The sequence below is a fragment of the Barbatula barbatula genome (genome assembly GCF_947034865.1).
Source record: "Barbatula barbatula genome assembly, chromosome: 2".
Classification (NCBI taxonomy): domain Eukaryota; kingdom Metazoa; phylum Chordata; class Actinopteri; order Cypriniformes; family Nemacheilidae; genus Barbatula; species Barbatula barbatula.
Window position 1 is genome coordinate 7,433,338 of NC_136767.1, and position 23,766 is coordinate 7,457,103.

The 23,766-nt window shown below is 38.0% G+C and overlaps 1 protein-coding gene across 1 annotated transcript; it reads left to right on the forward strand.

Moving 5' to 3' along the window:
• Positions 1-6: 6 nt before the first annotated feature.
• card9 (caspase recruitment domain family, member 9) lies at positions 7-17,907 on the forward strand. The gene is made up of 12 exons (XM_079478872.1): positions 7-308; positions 544-681; positions 791-1,116; positions 7,743-7,922; positions 8,009-8,152; positions 8,261-8,386; positions 9,035-9,223; positions 9,336-9,371; positions 9,488-9,569; positions 16,164-16,204; positions 16,316-16,404; positions 16,584-17,907. Exons 1-12 carry the CDS (start codon positions 107-109, stop codon positions 16,675-16,677), a joined length of 1,647 nt encoding a protein of 548 aa, XP_079334998.1. The 5' UTR covers positions 7-106; the 3' UTR covers positions 16,678-17,907.
• Positions 17,908-23,766: the final 5,859 nt, after the last annotated feature.

Consider the following 23,766-nt stretch of genomic DNA (forward strand, 5'->3'; position numbering starts at 1 on the left):
TAGTGAACTTCCTTTTTAGGTTTCCTGGCCAGCTGGTTCAGACAGTGTCTATAAATCCTTAAACGTACCATAAAACAACACATCAAGTCAAAAGGCAGTACTAGTCATGTCTGATGGCCCTGGCGTTTTTGATTTGGAGGGTGATGATGAGTGCTGGGCACGGCTGGAAGACTACAGAATGCTCCTTATTAAGACCATTGAGCCATCAAGGATAACACCTTATTTGAGACAGTGTAAAGTGCTGAGCGGAGAGGACGAGGAACAGATCTACAATGACCCCAGTCTGGTAATAAGACGTCGAAAAGTTGGTAAGACATGTTACTGCCTGTTCTGGTTCTGGTAAACTGTAAGAGTTTCACAAAACACAGATGTTACTGCCTGAAGTTCTGGTAAAAATTTGACAGTTCCAAAGAATATAGGAGATGTTACTGCCTGAAGTTCTGGTACTTGAAGTATCATATTTTAATATGCGCAAGTGATTAGATTGGTGTTTTTATATGGGGTACTTCAGGAATTACAGTTTGGACTGTTATTTTGTCACAGGGGTATTGCTGGACATTTTACAAAGAACTGGTCTCAAAGGATACGAGGCATTTTTAGAAAGCTTGGAGCTAGACTATCCAGACATTTATCGCAAAATCACCGGCAAAGAGCCCGCTCGGGTTTTTTCTGTGCTTATTGGTGAGTTGTAATACAATACAAACGAAATCATAAGTTTTTAAAACCTTTGCTAATAATCTTAATGTAATGATAGACTCATATACACATACCTATACTCTGCCCCATTCAGACACTGCAGGCGAATGTGGCCTCACGCAGTTCCTCATGAACGAAGTGTCTCGCCTACAGAAGCTCGTACAGGACGAGCGAAGGGCGAGACTTGAGGTGTCTGTGCAGGCAACTGAGCAGCTTGAAACCATTCGCCAGCTGCAACTTTGCGAGAGTGAGCTTCGCAAACAGCAGGAGCGGGTTCATCGCATCCGAGAGGAGCGTGAGCGTGTGTGCGAGGAGGCGCGTCAGTTGCGAGACGAGAATTACAGTTTGATGCACGATCTGACTCGACTGAGCGAGGAGAAAAACTGCGTGCACATGCGTAACCGAGACCTCCAGCTGGAGGTGATGTATATACTGACTTCCCAGTTAACACAATTGCGACCAGTTACAGGCATGTTGGAGGCTTTAATCCAGATCACTACTAAATCTTAGACTAGTCCTCCTAAACGCTAGAATGAGGAGGTTTTAGTAACAGTTGTGTAGTGATCTGACTACAAAAAAACATAAATAAACCATGGTTACTTTGCACTTGACAGGTTTTAATATAGTAATGTTTCCCTATTATTTTGGTGTTAGTATTATTTGTTCTACTATTATCATTTTTAATAAGACCGTGGTTGTTTTTCATAAGGGAAGTGAGCATGGCCAGTGTCATAATGTGTTCCGCCCCCACAGCCCACAACAGGTATTTCAACACTGTAGGCATATTATATACGGGACATAAAGCTGGAGTGTATAGACAGATGATTATCCACAGTTTATAAGCTACAGTTATTTAAATCTTTATTTTTGTAAATATAAATACCTAATTTAATACTGAAAAAAAGTTTATCTTTGACATAACCTTAAGGCCGATTTATACTTCTGCGTCGGACCTACGCCGTAGCCTCTACGCCATCGTCTACAAGCCGGTTCTAATTTATACTTATGCGTCGTTGTCCTCGTCGACGTGCCATTACACATGCAGAGCTCTAGGATTCAGTGTCCACGGGTGCATGAGGAAATGCGGCACTATCCCAGATTTTTTTTATCCGATAGGCTTGGGTTTGTAGACGCAAAATGTTACTGGCCCCCTATGTTTTTAAAGTCTACATTTCACTGTCTCTGTTAAATTTAGACAAGACATAGTCCGGCTAGGAGTTACCCACTACTAAACTAAATAGCCTTGAATTTGGTAACATGTCGTCTTTGCCTTGTATTATGTATGATATTCCATCATATAAACAAAATCAACAGTGATTAAAAGACGTTTTGTTTAATTTCTTTGACTTTTTGTGCTAAGCCACGATTTAGCTCCTATTCAGAACGGCTATTTGTAGCCCACTTATATGGCTATTTGTAGCCCACTTATATGGCTATTTGTAGCCCATTTAGTCAACACTGGTTCATTGTCATTTTTGGCAAGTCAGTGCAGTGATTGTTGATGTACACTCACCTAAAGGATTATTAGGAACACCATACTGATACTGTGTTTGACCCCCTTTCGCCTTCAGAACTGCCTTAATTCTACGTTGCATTGATTCAACAAGGTGCATTAAAGCATTCTTTAGAAATGTTGGCCCATATTGATAGGATAGCATCTTGCAGTTGATGGAGATTTGTGGGATCCACATCCAGGGCACAAAGCTCCCGTTCCACCACATCCCAAAGATGCTCTATTGGGTTGAGATCTGGTGACTGTGGGGGCCATTTTAGTACAGTGAAATCATTGTCATGTTCAAGAAACCGATTTGAAATGATTCGAGCTTTGTGACATGGTGCATTATCGTGCTGAAAGTAACCATCAGAGGATGGGTACATGGTGGTCATAAAGGGATGGACATGGTCAGAGACAATACTCAGGTAGGCCGTGGAATTTAAACGATGCCCAATTGGCACTAAGGGGCCTAACGTGTGCCAAGAAAACATCCCACACACCATTACACCACCACCAGCCTGCAGAGTGGTAACAAGGCATGATGGATCCATGTTCTCATTCTGGATTTATGCCAAATTCTGACTCTACCATCTGAATTTCTCAACAGAAATCGGGACTCATCAGACCAGGCAAAATTTTTCCAGTCTTCAACTGTCCAATTTTAGTGAGCTTGTGCAAATTGTAGCCTCTTTTTCCTATTTGTAGTGGAGATGAGTGGTACCCGGTGGGGTCTTCTGCTGTTGTAGCCCATCCGCCTCAAGGTTGTGTGTGTTGTGGCTCCACAAATGCTTTGCTGCATACCCCGGTTATAACGAGTGGATATTTCAGTCAAAGTTGCTCTTCTATCAGCTTGAATCAGCCCATTCTCCTCTGACCTCTAGCATCAACAAGGCATTTTCGCCCACAGGACTGCAGCATACTGGATGTTTTTCCCTTTTCATACCATTCTTTGTAAACCCTAGAAATGGTTGTGCGTGAAAATCCCAGTAACAGAGCAGATTGTGAAATACTCAGACCGGCTTGTCTGGCACCAACAACCATGCCATGCTCGAAATTGCTGAAATCACCTTTCTTTCCCATTGTAACATTCAGTTTGGAGTTCAGAAAATTGTCTTGACCTGGACCACACCCCTAAATGCATGGAAGCAACTGCAATGTGATTGGTTGATTAGATAATTGCATTAATGAGAAATTGAACAGGTGTTCCTAATAATTATTTAGGTGAGTGTATTTCATCAAGTTCAATATATTATCAATACCAGCAAGATGTAGCCTAAGTGTCATTTCATGAAATGTTCGATCTGTAGTCACAATTTAGCTCTGAATTGGATGAGCTATGTGCAGTCTGCTTTTAGTCCACTCGGCGAAATCTAGGCGATTTATAGTCAAATTTTAACAGTTTAGCTTTAGCCATGATTCAGACCTGTGATATGAGTAACCAAAAATAATTAAAATAGTTTATGACATCATCAAATGCAAGTTAACATTTAAAACATTGGATAATACATCATTTGTATTATTTGCTGTCATATAAAATTCCTGCACATAATAAATTAAATAAAAGTGCATTTACAATTCTTAACTGCTAGATGGCAACTGTAGCCCTACTGAGACTTCTGGCAACGCGATACTTGAAAGTTAGTGCCCAGCAAGCGAGAGGGTCTAGCTGCAGCCCATGGGGCGAGTGGAGCTCCACTCTCGAACAGGAAATACATCACCTCCACTCAATTAAAGAAGGTGCAAAATGGCGTCTCTGAGCACTCCGAAGTTCGAACTTTAACACGGGTAATTTTATCTCAGCATCCCTAAACTACTTGCAGACTGATGCTGTCTTAATGCAATGCAAGCACAACATATCAATATTGATGTCTCGCCAATGTCAGCTGATGTTGCATGAATTTCTTTAAAATACAGGTTTAGAAAATCTATTTTTTTATATAATCCACTGAAGTACTGAAAACCCTGATGTTAAGCACCCCGGTACCATAGGTGGTGATTTATACCTTATCATGTTGGTTGCAACCCGCCATTAAAAGGAAAGAAGAAAAAAGAGAAGAACGTTCGTTGATCGTTACTTGCAGTTGATGTGTTTTGTAAATATAGTTTGTGTTTTTTACTAAAAAAAACCTGGAAATTATTCTACAATTTACTGTGGGGGTTTTTGGTTTGTTATTTTGCTTTAAATATAAAATACCTAAATTATTTGTGTTCACATTTGTCATTTTCATAATTTATTGATGTTTAATTTATTGTTCAATGCTAGATATTATAATGTTTACTTTCAAAATACAAACCTGGAAGCAATGTCTGTATTTTAGTCAAAAAAATAACATTCAAACGATAATTTTGCAGCATTAAAACATTACAAGTTTTTGAGGTCAGAATTGGGTGACCAGGGTTCCCGCGGATCCTTAAAATGTCTTAAATAATTTTTTTTAAATTTAAGGTAATATAAAGTCTTAAATAGTCTTATAGGCTGCGAAATAGTTCGCAAACTATAAGTATATTTTCATTGTAAGACTTTGTTACGGACTAACTCAAGTTGAGTTTGATGATGTTGTTTCTTTGTGTGATCTGCAAATGCAGACGCATGCAACGTGGAAAAAGGCAACATAAGTCTTATTAATCAGTAATTATTTTCCAACTAGAGGCAACAAATGTCGTGTTTATAATGTGGTTTATTGTCTTTGTTATTGTCACAGAATTTATGATGTTACCATTCCCTGCTGTAATGCGAGCTTGTTTCTATCTCACACAAACTCTGTTTGATGTATATGGTTGTTTGTTTATAGTCGATTACTCTTGACCAATCCTTTACATCCTACTTGAGTCACGCTGGCAAAGTTGTATCGGCTTCTTCATTTTCCGGATCAGATTCGGGCTTGAATTATTAAGGAAGGATCGATGCCATTTTATCACCTGTCAGTAGTTTTGCAACCTGATATAATATCTTATTGATATGTTTTATCCAAGCCATTTCCGTGTAGTGCAAATTATATAAAGTTTTTAAAAAATATACAGTAAATTGTTTTTAATTTAAATATTTATTGTTAAATGCAGAGCAGGTGCTAGAAGAATGCAAAGTATATCCTAGGCGAGTTTTCTCTTTTATAAGAATGATTGAGGCCAACCAGATTGCCAAGCACGTTTAAATCATTTATAGCCTATTCATTGGTGGAGCCAGGCTTTTTTCACAGGGGTGGCTGGGTAGGGGCCAGCAGTTACTTTGGGGTGACACAGAAAATATAAACATGCACGCATTGTTAGGTTGGATGAGCGCCCAACATGACACTCATCCAACCTTAAAACACTTTAAAAGTACTCTCTAGGGGCCCAAATCATAATGATGTATCATGTGCGATTGCTACAAAATAAACATTTTAATTAGACATTATAGTCACCCAAAACTATTTGATCAAATAAAACTTATGACACACAAAATTCATAGCTCACATTTCTGAGGGGAAAAAGAAAAACCATGTTAGTTACGTACATTGAATTTGACTTCAAAGGGCAAACAATAAAACCTCCAAAAATCATGACAGTAGTAACAGATAACAGATAAAAAGATAACTTACTGAATATCTCAAAACTCACAGATAACATGACTAGAGCCCTATTCGCACAGGATTATTATCTGGGGACCTCATGTGATTTAGAAATGACCTCCCCACATCTGTATTTCATGTGGCGTGTATTTAAGGGAAGCCTGTGACTTTGCTCAAAACTTAAAGAAAAAAACATTTGCGGGGGAATGTTTACTTTACAATTTACAGATTGGCCGATTCGCACAGGATTAAGATCACAGACAACCTTTGTCTTTATTATTTAAAAAATGACTAACGTTAGAGGTCCCCAGGTAATACTAATCCTGTACGAATAGGGCTTAGTTCTAACTCATCAATTGTAAAGCTGTTTCCGACTTCTGTTACACAGGATATTGATACAACTGTGCTGAATTTACACTTATCTTTAAAAGTACTGAAAGGAATCAAAGTTATTATTTTTTCTGATTTGAATTAACCAGACGAAAAGATGTGTTTCTGTGCATACTGCTCAATCACTCGTAGTTGAGCCACGCACCGAGCCGAGGTTGCCCTTCACCCTGTCTCTCTCCCCATTGATTTTGAATGCTGGAAACACACTGTAGAAAATCTTGCGATGCCAATCAGTGATTTCCGGATAGGGTTGCGTGACGAGTTTCACTGTCGGAATATTACCATAAAGACAGGATCACAGTTCTCCTACCTACACCAACAGCTTATCGATAGTTTTTGCGATTTAAAAATGCTCATATGCTCGTGTTTATATGTATTTTCACACGAGTTGCACATCACATAGCTGATACTGCTGTTGTTGTCTCCTGCTGCAACTATTTCTGAGAACCGATCCCAAACTTTAACTTTAGCAGCTTGGCTTTCTTTTAAAGATGTTAACTCCTGATCTTAATTCCTCCTGCACCTCGTCTTCCATCCACTTTTTTATTTCTCCGTTTGTTTTGTTTTTGTGGCTGGTGGCGGGAGCAGCTTGGTGCTTTCGTGACGTGAGGCCAAAGGTTTGGGGACATCATGCAAGTTACGTTGCCACGTAGGCCTACCAATATTTAATATATGCTATAGGGTTATGGGGTATATAGGGTACGTTTTTTAAAATGTATTTAGTTCTAAATGACCCGCCCCGCAAACCCTTACAAAAATGAGCCATGTGTTTCTTTTTTTGTGTAAAAGGGTAGTAACCATATAGTCTAAATCTATTACTTTGGTACATTGCACAGACAATGAACAAGGCGATGTTCCCCTACACAATGGCCTATGCAGTATTAATAAGCTGTGTAATACATTTTGCCTTTAGTTACTGTCTTCGTGAATTAATGCATGCTATGCATGTTTTACATAAAGCAGAGCAGGTGCAAGAATAACGCAAGGTATAGCCTAGGCGACCTTTCTCTTTAAGAAGAACGATTAAGCCCAACCAGCTTGCCAAGCACGATTGAATGATTGTACAGACAATGAACAAGGCCATTGGGATTCTTCCCATACATAATAGCCTATGCAGTAGTATTATTAATATATGTAATTAATTAAGCCTTTTAAAAGTTACTGTCTTCATGCATTAATACACGTTGTGCATGTTTTACATCAAACTTTTAAAAAATATCCCCTCCCATCTGCATATTGACATGTGCCTATTAATTTCTAAACCTACATCTCTTGGACAGTATCTACATTTCATTTAAACTGGTGCAATCTAAAAGCCTTTTTATGCATAACAGGCACTTTCACAGTATCTCTTGAGCGAGCCAAAAGTTTCTAGTGAGCGTGCAAAACTTCAGATGTTTTATTTTTGCCAAATATAAAAAATCTTTAGTTTCGCGGCTCCGTAGTGAATAGTTCATATGATGAAACAACATTTATATTTTTACCTAAACACATACCTATAAATAGTACATTTTAAGATCGGAAAAACTGATTTTGAAATGGTCTCTTAATTTTTTTCCCTGGCCGTATACATATAAACAATTCCCTCTCATTTTGTTTGTCCTTTCCCTAAGATTGAGAGACTCAAGCACAGCTTAATGAATGCAGAGAGTGATTCAAAGATCCAGCGGAAAAAGACAATAACCTTGAAAAATGCCATGGAGCAGAGGCCAAGTCAAGAGATGATTTGGCAGCTGCAGAGAGAAAATGATCTCCTTACAGCACGAATTCAAGAGCTTGAAAGTGCTTCCAAAGTAAATCAGTGTCACTAATTCACAGACTATTGGGGGTAAGATCCTTGTATACCAGTGAAACATATATAAAACATATTTTTCCCCAGGCACAAACTCTAGAGTGTGAAAAGCTTGATCAAGAGTCAATGGAAGATGTCAAGCAACAATGTCATGCACAATACCAAGAGCTGGTGAATGATCTCTACAGTATACGCAAAGATCTGCACGATACACAAGAGCTGTGTGATAAAGTATCTATACTTTCATAATTTCAAATATATTTCATAGTATTTATCTTTTTCAGTACAGTTAATGTATAAAGTATGATTTTTTTCTGTTAATTTTGATTGAAATTTTAGTATCAAGAGGAGAAGGATGAGTTAGCTTTGATGTGCACCATGCTTAAAAAAGACTCCACAATGTATCGAGACCGAATGGAAGACATCTTGAAGCAGTTGGAAGATGTCATTAAAGAAAGAGACAAGGTATCAAACTACTTTATGCATGACAAAAACAAACAAACAAAAAACATTTGAGGAGTTCAGATGCAAACCTTCCATGTTTTCATGTAAACAAGCATTTTTATGCAAAAAAAAACGCAATTTCTGAGAAAATCCACTTCTTTGGACTAGACAAACCACTTAAGATGCAATTAAAAACATTGCAAATTGATATGCACCGAAAAGTTTCGGAGGAAAATTGTATTATCGGTTTTGGCCGAAAGAACAAAATAGTCCGAAATAAAAGCCGGGATGGAGGGCTGCTTTAGAATTAGAAGTTGTACCTAATTATTATAGCATAAAATAATTTATAGTCTGTTTAATATTTGTTTAATATCTGTTTAATGTTTCTCTCATTTCTCATATGTTTAGCTAATTTTAAGACTTTTCACATGAACAGACTCACTGCCTTCTGCTATTAGCAAGAGCTGCTGAGTTTGACTATAACTTGATTACGGTTATGCATATAATAATTCTACAGTCATTTTAGAACTACAATGTTTAGATGATTGGTAAAACATTTATATTTGGTTGTGTTGCATGACTAAGGAAGAATAATATATTTATTATTGTTTTCAAAAATGTTTGGGATTGGCCCTAACTGCTACAACTATATGAAATGTCTTTTAAAAGGCTATTGCTACAAGAGAGGAGTACCATTTGGAGAGCTTAAAAAATCTCCAAGACAAGGACCAATACCGCAAACAGATCAGAGAGATGGGAGAACGTTATGATGAACTTCAAGTTCAGTTGTTCCGTACTCAGGGAGAAGTTCTTTCTCTTCAAGCAAAACTCCGCAAACAGAACAATGCAGTTCAGTTGGTATGTGCTATACATCATTTAAACATCATTTAAAGCCATACAATATTTGGCCAGGTTGCATATTTATACATAATGTGTATGTTTTATTAAATTAATTGTTTTTATTTTTTAGAACTCTGAAGAAAGCTCATTAGTGAGTTCATTTGAGGTAATTGTATCTATAAAATATTTAAATGACTAATGTCTACAAATATAGATACGATTTTGTGTATGTTATTGTTGATCTTGAAGAGTCATTATCCTGCTGGCTTGTATTATTTTTAGTCCTCAACAGGGTTGCTTCCAATATTTCCAGAGATGAAAAGTCAAACAAGTGAGGAAAAGCCTAAAGGGAGGTGTAAAAGGGGTAACATTCACTTTTCCGTTCCTTTTTTTAAAACTATGGTCTAAAACTATCAAGATTGTTTATAAGTGCAAAGCGTGTTAGATGTTAAACTAAGGAAGTGTTTACATTAGCCTGTTGTCGTACAAAAACGGTGTTTTAACGTACGTGTGTTTTATACATAAGTTGGTGGTTGATGACAGTTGGTTTACTAGCCACAGACTGACCAGTACAAAATTAACATGATGGCGAGAAAAAGCAAAGACCTCTTCATGTGGATAATGTTAGCTGAGGTAATCCATGTTATTAAGCTTGGTGCCACGCAGACCGTTCGACGGATGAAATGGCAGTACTCATACCGCTTTTCCGCTGGAAAGCTTTCTTGCTCTATTGTCGTTGCTGTACAATGGCGCAAGTAAGCTCCGCCTACTGATGTCGTAGGTTCCCTAGTTCGAGACTGGGCAAGGTTTGGGGCCAGTTCGGAACCAGGATCTTGGCACTGGCTCAGGATATTATTGAGTGGCCTTGATCCCAGGGGTGCTCTGGCACCAGCCCCAGTGAAAAAGCGGTATGAGTGAGCTATTTAAAAGCATACCGTTATCGATTCTCTCTCGTGTTGCTCTAATGTCACTGTGTCGATTCGTGTACGCAGAGCAACTTGAAGTTAAACAAGACTGTTGTTTTACACGTTCCTTGCGAAGCTGGTCATTGTCGCCTTCAGATAGCATAATGGCTCATATCACAGAGTCTTAACGAATCAGGACGCAAACATAATGATAGAGACGACCCAATCAATAAGCGAATGTGGGCAACCACGTCTGCATATTTTAAAGTCTCCGTTTTTGTCTGTTTATACAGAAACACAACCCTGGAGTTTTCAAACTTAAACAGGGTCTGCAGTTTTTCCAAGTCTTAGTTTTCGGGGATCGTGATGTCAATGCCAGGTGTAACCGTAGCAAGAATTATATGTTTTTAAAGGGAAACGCAGTAGTATAAACACTGCCCAAGCTTTGCAGCAATTACCATTGAAAATACTGTTACTATTACAAATATGTGCATTCAAATAATTTCAATAGTAAATCTTCTACTGGCTGATTTTCAAAAATGTTAATATTATTTGGCAAATTGTTTGTATTAAGTTGAATTGCATAAATATTTACTTTTGATTCAACTCTCCCTCAAAATTGGCTGACCACTTTATTTGATCCTGTGCTTTAGATCATGGGTCTTCAACCTGGGTTCCTGACCCCTTGGGGGTCCACAGCGGTACTGCAGGGGGTCTGCCAATTAATGTGCGATTCTTTTTTTTCATTAAAGATGTATCTACTTAAACATCACAATGTCAAACTAGGATTTTTAAAGGAATATCTGATTTTAAAAATGGTTATTACATCAGCAGCTTTAATAAATCCCATGCACACAGCTGTTATCAGTGTGTCACACTTCCTCATCAGTGCTTCTTCATTAGGGCAATAGGGCAACACACCACCAAGGTGCAAAAATTTGGGATTTTTTTCTGTCACATTCAATCACAGTGTTACAGTAGCTGTACCCATTGTAGACTGTGCATGTCTCGTTACATCTGGCAAATTTATTTTACAGCATTTCATAAAAAGAACATCAAACCAACAGTCAAACATGGTGGTGGTAATGTGACGGTCTGGGGCTGGTTTGCAGCTTCAGGACCTGGACAACTTGCCATAATTGTGGAACCATGAATTATGCGCTCTACCAAAAAAATCCCGAAGGATAATATCTAGCCATCAGTTTTTGACCTCAAGCACACTTGACTAATGTAGCAGAACAATTATCTGTAACATATCCGCAAGTCTAACTCTGAATGGCTCAAAAACTAAATAAAGGTTTTGGAGTGGCTTCGTTAAAGTCAGGACCTAAATCCGATTAGGATGCTGTGTAATGACCCTAAACAGGTTGTTCCTGCTTAAGACCTGGCTGAAAAATAACCCGCCACCTTGAGCTAAAAATTTGAAACAGCCAATGCTATCGCCACAGATTGGCCAGAACACAGGCCCTCAATACCGGTATAATTGTGTAAGCGATCAAAAAGTATATTATGGTCTACAGTATCGAACTCAGCACTAAAAAAGTGGATGAGTAGCAATTTTTTATTACTGAACTCGGACAAAACTGAAGTGCTACTTATCGGACCGAAAACCGCCCTATGTAACAACCAAGAATACTGCTTAACTATTGATGGATGTTCCATAAAACCCTCATCTTCAGCTAAGAATCTTGGCTTTATATTCGATAGTACTCTGTCATTTGAGAACCAGGTCGCCAACACCTGTAAGATTGCATTTTTCCATCTTAAAAATATATCTAAATTACGTCATATGCTGTCACCATCAGATGCGGAGAAGCTTATACATGCCTTTATGACATCAAGACTAGATTACTGTAATGCACTATTAGGTGGTTGCCCTGCAGGCCTATTACAAAAACTCCAACTGGTCCAAAATGCGGCAGCTCGAGTTCTTACACGTACAAAAAAGTATGAGCATATTAGCCCGGTTCTGTCAACCTTGCATTGGTTACCTGTAAAGCATCGCATTAACTTTAAAATCTTGCTTATTACCTATAAAGCCTTGCATGGTTTAGCTCCTCACTACTTGAGAGAACTTCTAACGTATTATAGTCCATCACGTGCACTACGCTCTCAGGCGTCAGGTCAGTTGGTAATACCTAGAATTTCAAAATCAAGTGCAGGCGGCAGATCCTTTTCCTATCTAGCGCCTAAACTTTGGAACAGTCTTCCCTGCACTGTCCGGGAGGCAGACACACTGTCAGTTTAAATCTAGACTAAAGACGCATCTTTTTAATCTTGTATACAGTACATTATCATAATATATGTATTTCAAAGATCTAGGCTGCACTAGTTAGATCAACCGGAACCAGGGACACTTCCAATAACAACTGATGCATTTGTTGCATCAAAGAGTGCAGAACAGTACTCTACTCTCAGCCAGTCTTGTCTCATTGTTCCAAGGTTACTAGAGCGGGCAGGATGCAGTCCAAGGTTACCGGAGCGGGCAGGGCGCAATCCATACCCAGACCTGACAAATGCTGGACGAAGGAAGTGACGTCCCTACAAAACTTCAGCCACTATTAGATTATTAATTATAATTTTAAATCTAACTTTTTTATTTTGCCTTGTTGAGCTTGTGCAGAGGCAGCAGTTTTTGCCAGAGGGGAACTGGAATCCCCTGGTTAGGCCTGGTTTCCCTCCGAGTTTTTTTTTCTCCTCCAATGGAGTTTTGGGTTCCTCGCCACCGTTTGCATACTGTTTTGCACTGTTTGCCTGGCCGGGGGGGCTGCTAGAATTTGGTAGTCTTATTTAATTAACACTGCATATAGGAATTTATTGTGTGTCTGATATTTGACCTGTGTTTTGAATTCCATAACCTTTTATGTTTTACTTATAGTCATTTTTTCTTGTACAGCTGCTTTGTAACAATGAAAATTGTAAAAAGCGCTATATAAATAAAGCTGACTTGACTGACTAAGGTCAAGCAGGACTACGAGTGAGAGATACATTTATCAGATGCTATGAGCAGGTCGTTTGTCAGTTACAAAGCAGCTGTACAAGAAAATTATCAGACAGACACACACACACACACACACACACACACACACACACACACACAGGGCAGTCGTGGTGTGTTAGAGAGTCGGACTCGTGACCAGAAAGTTGCCAGTTGGATCCTCAGGGCCGGCAGGTAACGACTGCTGTGCCCTTGAGCAAGGCACCTTATCCCTACTTGCTACCCAGGCGCTGCAGTGCTAGCTACCCACTGCTCCGGGTGTACGTTTTTTCACGACTTGCTGTGCGTGTGTTCACTACTCTCTAGATGGGTTAAATGCAGAGATTTTAGGTATGGTTCACCATAACTGACAAATAGGTCACTTTCACATACAAAAAACTCCACACACACATTATGCACACGTACTAACACACATAGACACACACACAAATGTGTTCCGGACGCGCACACACACAGACACGCACACACATGCACAGTGGTTATCACTGAGAATCACACATTTAAGATAAAGGAAAGAGAAACACAGGTCAAATATTAAACAGACTATAAATTCCTATATGCAATATTAATTAAGTAAATCTTAAAAAATTTAATTATTAATATTAATAGTGAATAATCGGATAAAAAATGTATCAGTGCGTTTTAGGACGATTTTGGCATGGGATACACTTATGAATAAGTTTTATCCTACACCGTGATTGGCCAACTTATGCGCAACTTCGTCCATATACATCTTGTGTTTCATTTGGTCACAAAACTGTGTCACTGTAGCCAAAAAATCTTCAGCACTGCCGTTCTGAGATTGATTACTATGGCTGAGTAAACATGACACTCTGTTTCTGTGCAGTCAATAGAGGAATGTGGTGTCTGCTATTGTTACTGATTCATGTTTGTGTTTTCTTTAGAGGTACATTTATACGGCCTCTGAATGAGCCAGGTGAAATAGACTTAAGGAAGCAAAGGCAAGGCTGTAGCTTAAACGCAGAATACAGTATAATTAAAAAAATATACTGTTGTTAGTTCTATTATTTCTCCAATAGAAGGGATTTGACTGACACGCTCTGCTCTACATAGACACTAAAAGTGGGTGGGTCCAACATCATTGGTCTTCAAAAGGGTTCCAACGCCCAAGTGTCTGTGACATGTAAACACATAATGTGCTTTAAAGGACTGTTTGAGAAGCTGTATATGACCATCCAGCAGCATGTCTCTCTGATAATAAGCATACTATACATACACCAGCATGTGTTAGAACCATCTTGGTATAGTGTCGTTGCTAGTAATTAATGAATACATTTTCTTTAGAGGTAATTGCTTAAGGGATTTCTTAAGCATTGTAGACATGAATAAACACATAATATGCTTAAAAACCTTTTTTCTTGTACAAAAAGCTGCATGCACAAGGTAAAGAGCTGTTATACAGCAGTCTTTCGGCAGCAGCTGTCATTCAGATAAGTGGGCAGTTACATCGAAGGCAATCGAGGGCTCTTTAAGGGAAACACACTTCTAACTTTTTTCTGAAAGGATTTAAAAACAGGGTGGAAAAAACGTCATGAATCACTTAATTTTGTAACAAGATCCATAAAAGGGAAGGAAGGAGACGGGAATCAGCGAGCATAAAATAACTTTTGATTAAATAAACAAACAATGAAACACAACATAAAGTTCAGGCCTGGTCCTCTCTCAGCGACGGTCCGGTAGCTCGTCCTCTTATGCTCCACAATCTCCTCCGTGGTACGAGACCGGTGCGCGTACAGCTGACGCTCATTAACACTCACACTTACACTTGCATTAACACTTACATTACACCTCAGAGACCAAAATAAAATAAACAAATTGATGTCATGACCCCTTTAACACTTACATTAGGCCCTGCATTATTTGTCATTTTTAAGTTGTTTTGCATTTGCATTTTCTCACCAACCACCACTGGTGCAAATCCAGATGTGAAAGTTAATAGTCCAGCATCAAATGCACCTCTTGTCAAACATAAACTAGATAAGTCACAACGGATGTAAAAACATATATAAAATGCAAAAACTAAAACAAATTTAAAATAACCTCTTTATGAAAGATCACAAAAAAGGTAGATTGGTCTAATTAAAATCTAAAAAGTAAGTCTTATTAGTCCTGACTTATTGCTAGTCAGTGAGACTAGTTGTTAAGACACAGTCTTTGTGGCTATGTTCATGCAACTGGCCCCAGGTAACTATTAGGCTTGCTCAGGGTAAAACAACACCTATACAGTTGCCGAAGATTTGATACTGCCTGCAACAATTGTGTACAAAGTGTACAAAACACTTTTCGGAAACAAGGACTTTTGATATAAACTGAAATCAATTCCTTTGTCTGATACAACCGTTGCTCGGCAGATTGATGCAAAAGTGATGGAGAAACTGAAGTTGACCGAGGCATTTGCATTACAGCTGGATGAGACTACAGACGTCTCAAAGGGCTTTTGTCGTTTTGCTGACAAATATGAAATGCAAGAAGACTTGTTGTTTTGTAAACAGCTACCTGAATGCACTACATGCTTGGAAATTGTAACAATATTATGATGTAGCAGCTATCCACCCAAAGACAAATGATGCAGTACAACAAAAACGTGTATAGTGACAGTGTACTGTTTTTAACATGAAATAACTCAATCTAGCTGCAAAGCTAATATTCAGCTCTGTTTTTTAATTAAAAGTTGTTTCTTTATCACTATGGGGTCCTTGCCCTGAAAAATACTGAAAATACCATTTGAAATAAGGAGTTTTAATTATAGATTTAAAACTCTTGTAGATTTCTTCTAGCAAAAAGACAACTTAGCTAAAAGTCAAGTCAAGTCAGCTTTATTTATATAGCGCTTTTTACAATTTTCATTGTTACAAAGCAGCTGTACAAGAAAAAATGACTATAAGTAAAACATAAAAGGTTATGGAATTCAAAACTCAGGTCAAATATCAGACACACAATAAATTCCTATATGCAGTGTTAATTAAATAAGACTACCAAATTCTAGCAAAAGAGATCTCTCTTCTACATTCTTTTGCTTGTTTATCTTATTCAGATACAAGTGAGGAGTCAGAGAGTCAACCTGGAGAGTACAATGTAGGTGTCTTTAAATAACTTCTTTCTTGTTTTGATTTCTTAAGTATATCAATAAAACTTTTTCGACATTGATGATTGTGCCTTTCTTTTTATATTTCTTTAATCCGTCAGCCATCTATCTATTCAAGGAGGGTTTTCTCTGCTGAGGACCTTCCAAAAAACTGCAGAATTAAAGGACATTACAACATCTATAACGGGAGGTGGGATTGTTTTAATTTACATCCATACAGAATGTAGCTATAACAATAAGAGCACAGATCACTGAATTAGATAATCATGTATATTTATGCATTTTATTTTATCCTAATTATAGACACATTTTAAAAATGATTAAATACAAAAAAATGTTTAAAGCAATGCTTTCACTGTGGTCTGACAGGAAGCGTGCTGTAAGAACAAAGATGTTCACAGTTAAAGAGAATATACAGTGCATCCTGGACAACACTACTGGGAGTGATACAGATGGGATTTGACACAACAGCAACCCAGGGATTTGTAGATTTCAGCCATTATATAATAGTTGAACGTGACAAAATGAATACAAGACTGTATCTTGGTAAATTATGCGTATTAAAATGAAACTTGGTCATCGCAATCTTGACATGGGTTATTACTTTTTGATTACTTGCAACTTTTTAGCTTTCAACATTTTTTTTAACTTTCTAAAATCATGAGGGTTGTCTCGTTGGACCCCTTGGGGCATATCAAATTGATAAATACCCTAGTCAGCCATTTTGAATTTTGTCATAAATGCGGTAGGGTACAAACACAGTTGTACATTACTATACATGAAACATAGTATCACATTGATAACTTAAGGGTGCATGCACACTTTCGTCACAGCATCACCTGCTGGTGCATAATTGCTATTTTGCAAACTAAAACTGGCAACACTGGTTATGGGCAATGCCCATTGTTGATTATTTTTAAAAATAATATTTAACCCGCAAAAATGGCTAGTGGGAGTGGCTGTCCTACCTGCCACAGCTGAAATCTGGTGTTAATGTAAAGACATGATTGTCACTGTTCACATTAGTTAATGCACACTACGAAACTACAACCTCCATGAGTGGTCCCTGCACGCAGTTGTTGGTCACTACAGACACACAAGTCCTATTGAACAAGGGAAATGAACCACCAGCATGTTGTTTATAATTGTTCATATTAGAATGTTTTTCATTGAAATGAGACAACCTCGATGACATATGCGGTCAACAAATGGAGCTCTGGAATATACAGCCATTATTGGGAAAAAGGTTGACCCTTCACGGACTACGTGTGGCTGTACGAGTAAGTACATTACTGTGGTATGTAACCAGCTGATATATTTGGGTGATCAGTATGCATTTGAAAGGGTTTTAAATCTAGCTAAATCAAGTAAAATGACCTTAAATCAAGTAATTTCGCTCTAATCAAGTAAATCAATGTCAACTTTAATCATAAAAAGTTAATGTCAAACCCTGGTAACAATGTTTGATTTAAAAAATGTATTCGTAAATGCTAAAATGAACATGAACTAAGATTAATAAATGCTGTAGAAGTATTGTTCACTGTTAGTTTGTGTATAATACATTTAACTAACTGTTATGGTTAAAGCGGTCATAACTCAGACAGTTTCTGCATATGTCATGTTAATCTTGAGTACTTACAATAAGTATCGTACCCTTCAAATTGGGAGGAAATAAATTCAGAACAAGTTATGTGACCCTGGATGTTGGGTGTCGTGATTTATCTACCAGTGTTGATTCATCTTAAAATGTTATGAAAGTGTAAGACTGTGAGGGTTCTTCCAAAGAATTTTCAAGAGGCATTCATATAAACTTCAACATTGGCTCTTTATTGATTGCCAACTAATGCACTAGTCACAAGTGCATACTAAAACAGGAAAAAACAACAAAATAAAAGTGAAAAGACAAACTGTAACAGACGACCCATCCGCACATTGAGTTCTGGGTCTCAGATGTTTCTCCAAGGAGCCCTCACCAGAACTAACCCCGCCATAGACATTTCAACACATTTTATCCAAATGGACTAAATCATTTGCTGATTAAAGGGGTCTTAGTTCAATGAATGAAACCTTCAAGAAATATATAATATATACAAATATGTTATACCTCCACAAACATAAAATTACATGCAATAAAACAATAATAAAGATAAACACAAGAATGGACTTTACAAAGAGATTTAAATGAACAATCCAAACCCATAGGGTACCCCAAACTACATGTCCCATAATTCCTAACACAGGATTCAGGTTTTCACGAAATGCCGCTCCCTTTTAATAGCTGGCCTTTGTTCCTTGCTGCAGTCACAAATCCTGGTGGGACCACGGGTAAGACAATTATTCAAACACTAGCGTGAACTCTAGTAATTAAAATGTTGTCCTGCTAGTAGATCTTTAGCGCATAAGGACAACATGCACCTCCAACACAATACTTTTGGGAAAATTGTTAAGGAAATAAAAAATTATAAACAAACAGAAACCAATTAATAGAAACGAAATCAAAATTTTGAGCTGAACTCAAAGTTATACACAGGTGTGCCTTAGGATGGCCACAATAAAAGGCCATGTGACAAAATAACGCATAGACAAAAGACACCAAATAAGGATATCCAAAAAAAGTCGACCCGACAAGGAAAATTACAAACCATTATTACAAGCTTTCTGTGGTGAGACCAGCAAGGAGAGTGAACCCAGTTTTAAACACTGTTCTTTCATGTACTTGCTCAATATTTGGCTTAAGTTTTCTCAAATATGAATGTGGCAGTCTGTAAGTTTGTTTATTTTGATGAAAATGCACTGCGTTGCAACTAGTGTGTTGGAGTTGTCAAGTATGCATTGTGTTTTGCTTTTTAATTATAAGGGGAGTAAATGTTATGTATGTTATTGAAACTTGAAACTTATTCCACACTTATTAGTTGTTGTGTTCTTGCAAATAAAATCAGAGTAAGTGAATAATGTTGAGTGTGTTGTGCTTGATCTCAAAGTGTTGATGCATCTTGAGATTTTTTTACACAAGTGAAATGTAAATCTTAGGGGTCCACAGAATGTGTCTGAAGTTTCAGCTCAAAATACACCACATATCTTTTATTATATCATGGCCTATATGCCCAGTTTTGCATGTGAGAAGAAACACGCTGTTTTGGTGTATCTCTTTAAGTGCAAATGAGCTACTATTCTCTGTGTGCTTCCAACGACAAAACAAGACAAGATTGGTCACATAAAGCAAATGAGAAACACTGTGTCTTGTCTTTTGACACCTAAAAAACACATCAGGTTTTCTGTCAACCTTGCACTGGTTACCTATAAAGCATCGCATAAACTTTCAAATCTTGCCTATTACCTATAAAGCCTTGCATGGTTTAGCTCCTCACTACTTGAGAGAACTTCTAACGTATTATAGTCCATCACGTGCACTACGCTCTCAGGTGTCAGGTCAGTTGGTAATACCTAGAATTTTAAAATCAAGTGCAGGCGGCAGATCCTTTTCCTATCTAGCGCCTAAACTTTGGAACAGTCTTCCCTGCACTGTCCGGGAGGCGGACACACTCTGTCAATTTAAATCTAGACTAAAGACGCATCTTTTTAATCTTGCATTCACTACGCTATCATAATATATGTATTTCAAAGATCTAGGCTGCACTAGTTAGATCAACCGGAACCAGGGACACTTCCAATAACAACTGATGCATTTGTTGCATCAAAGAGTGCAGAACAGTACTCTACTCTCAGCCAGTCTTGTCTCATTGTTCCAAGGTTACTAGAGCGGAGCGGGCAGGACGCAGTACAAGGTTACCGGAGCGGGCAGGGCGCAATCCATTCCCAGACCTGACAAATGCTGGACGAAGGACGTGGTGGCTCTACAAAACTTCAGTCGCTATTACATTATTAATGATAATTTTAAATCTAACTTTTTATTTTGCCTTGTTGTGCAGGCACTGTCAAGCTTGTGCAGAGGCAGCAGTTTTTGCCAGAGGGGAACTGGAATCCCCTGGTTAGGCCTGGTTTCCCTCTGAGGTTTTTTTCTCCTCCAATGGAGTTTTGGGTTCCTCGCCACCGTTTGCATACTGTTTTGCACTGTTTGCCTGGCCGGGGGGGCTGCTAGAATTTGATAGTCTTATTTAATTAACACTGCATATAGGAATTTATTGTGTGTCTGATATTTGACCTGTGTTTCGACTTGCATAACCTTTTATGTTTTACTTATAGTCAATGTTTTCTTGTACAGCTGCTTTGTAACAACGAAAATTTTAAAAAGCGCTATATAAATAAAGCTGACTTGACTTGACTTGACTATATGCGTAAGTAAAAGTGACAAACTGGTTGTGTATTTACAAAACCATATACTTTGCTTTCTATAAATGAAAGGAATCAAGACAAATGCATCACGTTTTCTATAAGTGCAAGTAATGTGTTTAAAAACCATACTGTACAGATTGCTTTCTATGGGTTATCGGACAAACGTGTCACAGTGACAGTTTACCTACTTTTACACAAGTTGACACAGGACCTTAGGTCTTAAAAATACTGGTATTTTTGGAAAAGGAAATTGCACGTTTAAAATTAGATTTATTTTTGTAATAGCTTTGTCCAGCAGGTAGACATAAACCAGTGTAGGTCATTGGGGTGGAAGAGTGGGCCAAGAGGGTCAAGAGCAAAACTCAAGCAAACACTGAGCACCATGAAGGTGACTTTTGTTATCTGGGAACGTTCATTAAACCCGGACACTTCTAATGTTTTTAAATACTTTCAAATGCATGAAACACCTCTAATAAACATTCTTATAACAAACTTTTGTTAGTTAGGTAAGGACACACAGACCCCAGAACACAAGAAACTTTAACAGAAAATTTACAGAATAAGGAGAGTTCATCAGAGTCCCAGGATACTTGTGGACTTCTATCGCTGTACCATTGAGAACATACATGCAAACTGCATCTCAGTGGTACAACAATTTCTCTGCATCAGGTCGAAAAGCACTCCAGTGGGTGGTGAAAATTGTGCCAACGTATTATTTATTTCATTCATTAATTTATTCATTTGGCAGACACTTTTATCCAAAGTAGGATAGCGTATAACATTTTGTCGACACGCTAAACAGTACCGATAGTACCATTATTAGGAGGATTGCAGCTGATGTAAGCAAGTGAGAGAACTAACAACATGAAAGTTTTTTTTTCCACCAGTACCTATTAACTACCATTGAGAAAATGAATACAAGCACTGCCTGGGTAAGGCAGAACATCATCAATGACGGCAAACACCCTAATCAGGGACTTTTTACCCTCCTTGCATCCGACAGGAGACAACGCTCTTACAATTGTAGGCTCAGGAAGTTCTCTCTGAATTGTTGCTCAATGGTCCCTTTACAAACATGTATTTGCACTATTCATTTTTTACACAGACACTGTTTAAACTATTACACTATACTCTGTCTACTGTCCAAGTAAACGATTTCCATTAAAATGTTATTGCACTACTAATATTTCACACTGTACATTGTTCAACAATGCTACTTTACATACAACCATGTGTATAATTACCACAGTTCTAACATTGCTGCAGACCTTAGTGTACGTATAACCCTACATTGCACTACTATTTATATACTGTACATAATTTCTTTATATTGTGTATTGAAACTCCACTGTATATAAGTTATAGCTTTTTTAAGTGATATCTTCTCTTACTTATCTACATAACACTTTGCGCTTTTGATTAGATTCTAACTGCACTCGTACTTGTACTCTGCATAATGACAATGTCCAGTTTCCTATGAATAGTATGCATAGGGGTTGATTATAAATGGTAGTTTAGTGACCCCCTCTGTTCAAAGTTGGGTATTTTGTGCTATTTGTCTAAGTCCCTCGTTTATATGAGCCTAGGGTCAGAAGCAGTCTAGGATGCTGTGCGCTCATCACTATCATTTCTCCTCGATTTAAGTTTTCCGAGGCACTTTCGGTATGTAATACTGCTGCATTATATTACCCACGAAAGTATATTTTAGTTATTATGTCTTTAGATACCAGAAAGGTATTTATGTATTTGGGAAACTGTTCTAAATAACGCTATTATAGCAGATACTGACGCAAATGTACTACGCAAATAGCCTTTATTTCTCCTGTGTGAGCATGTTCTTATTGTATTCTTAGAATTCTCTATTTGTATTTTTACAGTTTTACATTATCCCATGACAGGTAAGCATTCAAAATGATTCTTTCGAGTCTGTTGTCATTGGGAGGCGTTATCTGACTGTCGAGTCGAGCAAGGCGTTTGACACACAGGGCAGAACAGACAATAAAGTTGAATCTAATCTTATATGTAAAAAAGTATTGATAAAGAAATATATATAAATATCTTTAGAACTATGGTTTGATGTATGGATTTGTTTCTATACAAGTTCCTGATCATACACAATCCCTCGCATATAACTTTGAAGAATGCAAAAGTAGAGTTGCATATGTTTTCCAAGACATATGATCAGTTGTTTCTAAAAATGTAATGTTGAACAGTTCTTTAAAATGCTGAATATCTTACTTGGATCAGGTCCTTGTCAAATCATCAATTAGTTAACAATTAGCACTGGACACTAAAATAAAGTTTTACCTTAAAAACAATTATCATTTTTATACCATATAGTTTTTTACCTCAAGCACACCTGTTTTCCTTAGCTGTATTTTCTATGGATTAAGTTATGCTATTGTTAGTTATATATAATGTCAGATAACATTACTATTTGCACATCAGCATTGTTCTGCATTGAACATTATGCAAAAAATATATGTGGAGGACTTGACAACTATTCAACAAGTTTCATGGTGTCAATATAACAAAAAAGAAAACTCAGAGTTCAGAGATAGGGTCTGAATTGTCTACAGCTGTGTTTGGAGCTTAAACTACACAATACCGTACTGACTGATAGCGATGTAGAGCGCAACGTGGCAAAAAAGTCTGCGGACCATCTCACACCTGGGCACCATCTCTCACCTGTGGCCACCGGCGGCGCTAGGGGGGTCTCAAGACCCTTCCAAAATACATCTTGACCCCCCATTTGACCCCCCACCCCCTTCCTGATTAAAAATATTTAATATATATTCAGGATAAAGATTTGTCACGAGCCTGCAAGAGCTGCTACGCACAAAAAATTGAGAGCAGACAGAATTAAGAGTGAAAATATACCCGTTGCAGTGGAGGGCGAGCCCTGCTTGATCCTAGAATTAAAAACAGAGGAATTGGAGGATGAGGAGGTGGGACAGGAGCAACTCGCAGCCCCCGAGGCGGAGGAGACAGGTGAGCGATGGAAAGAAATGGCGCCTCATTGAGCGCTACAGCGGGCACGGATGGTGGGAATCCTGACGGCGGAGAGGATTTAACGGGGGATTTAATCCATGGCCCAGCCGAGAAACCAAGACAGCCTCAACTTAAATCATACCGCGTCGTTCTTTTGGATTGTAAATATGTTTCCTGTCATGGGTGTGGTGTGGCTATGGCAATTAAAGTTTGAGCATATTGTTTGCAAACTACAATTGATTAATTAATTAAAAACAAAGTAGTTGAT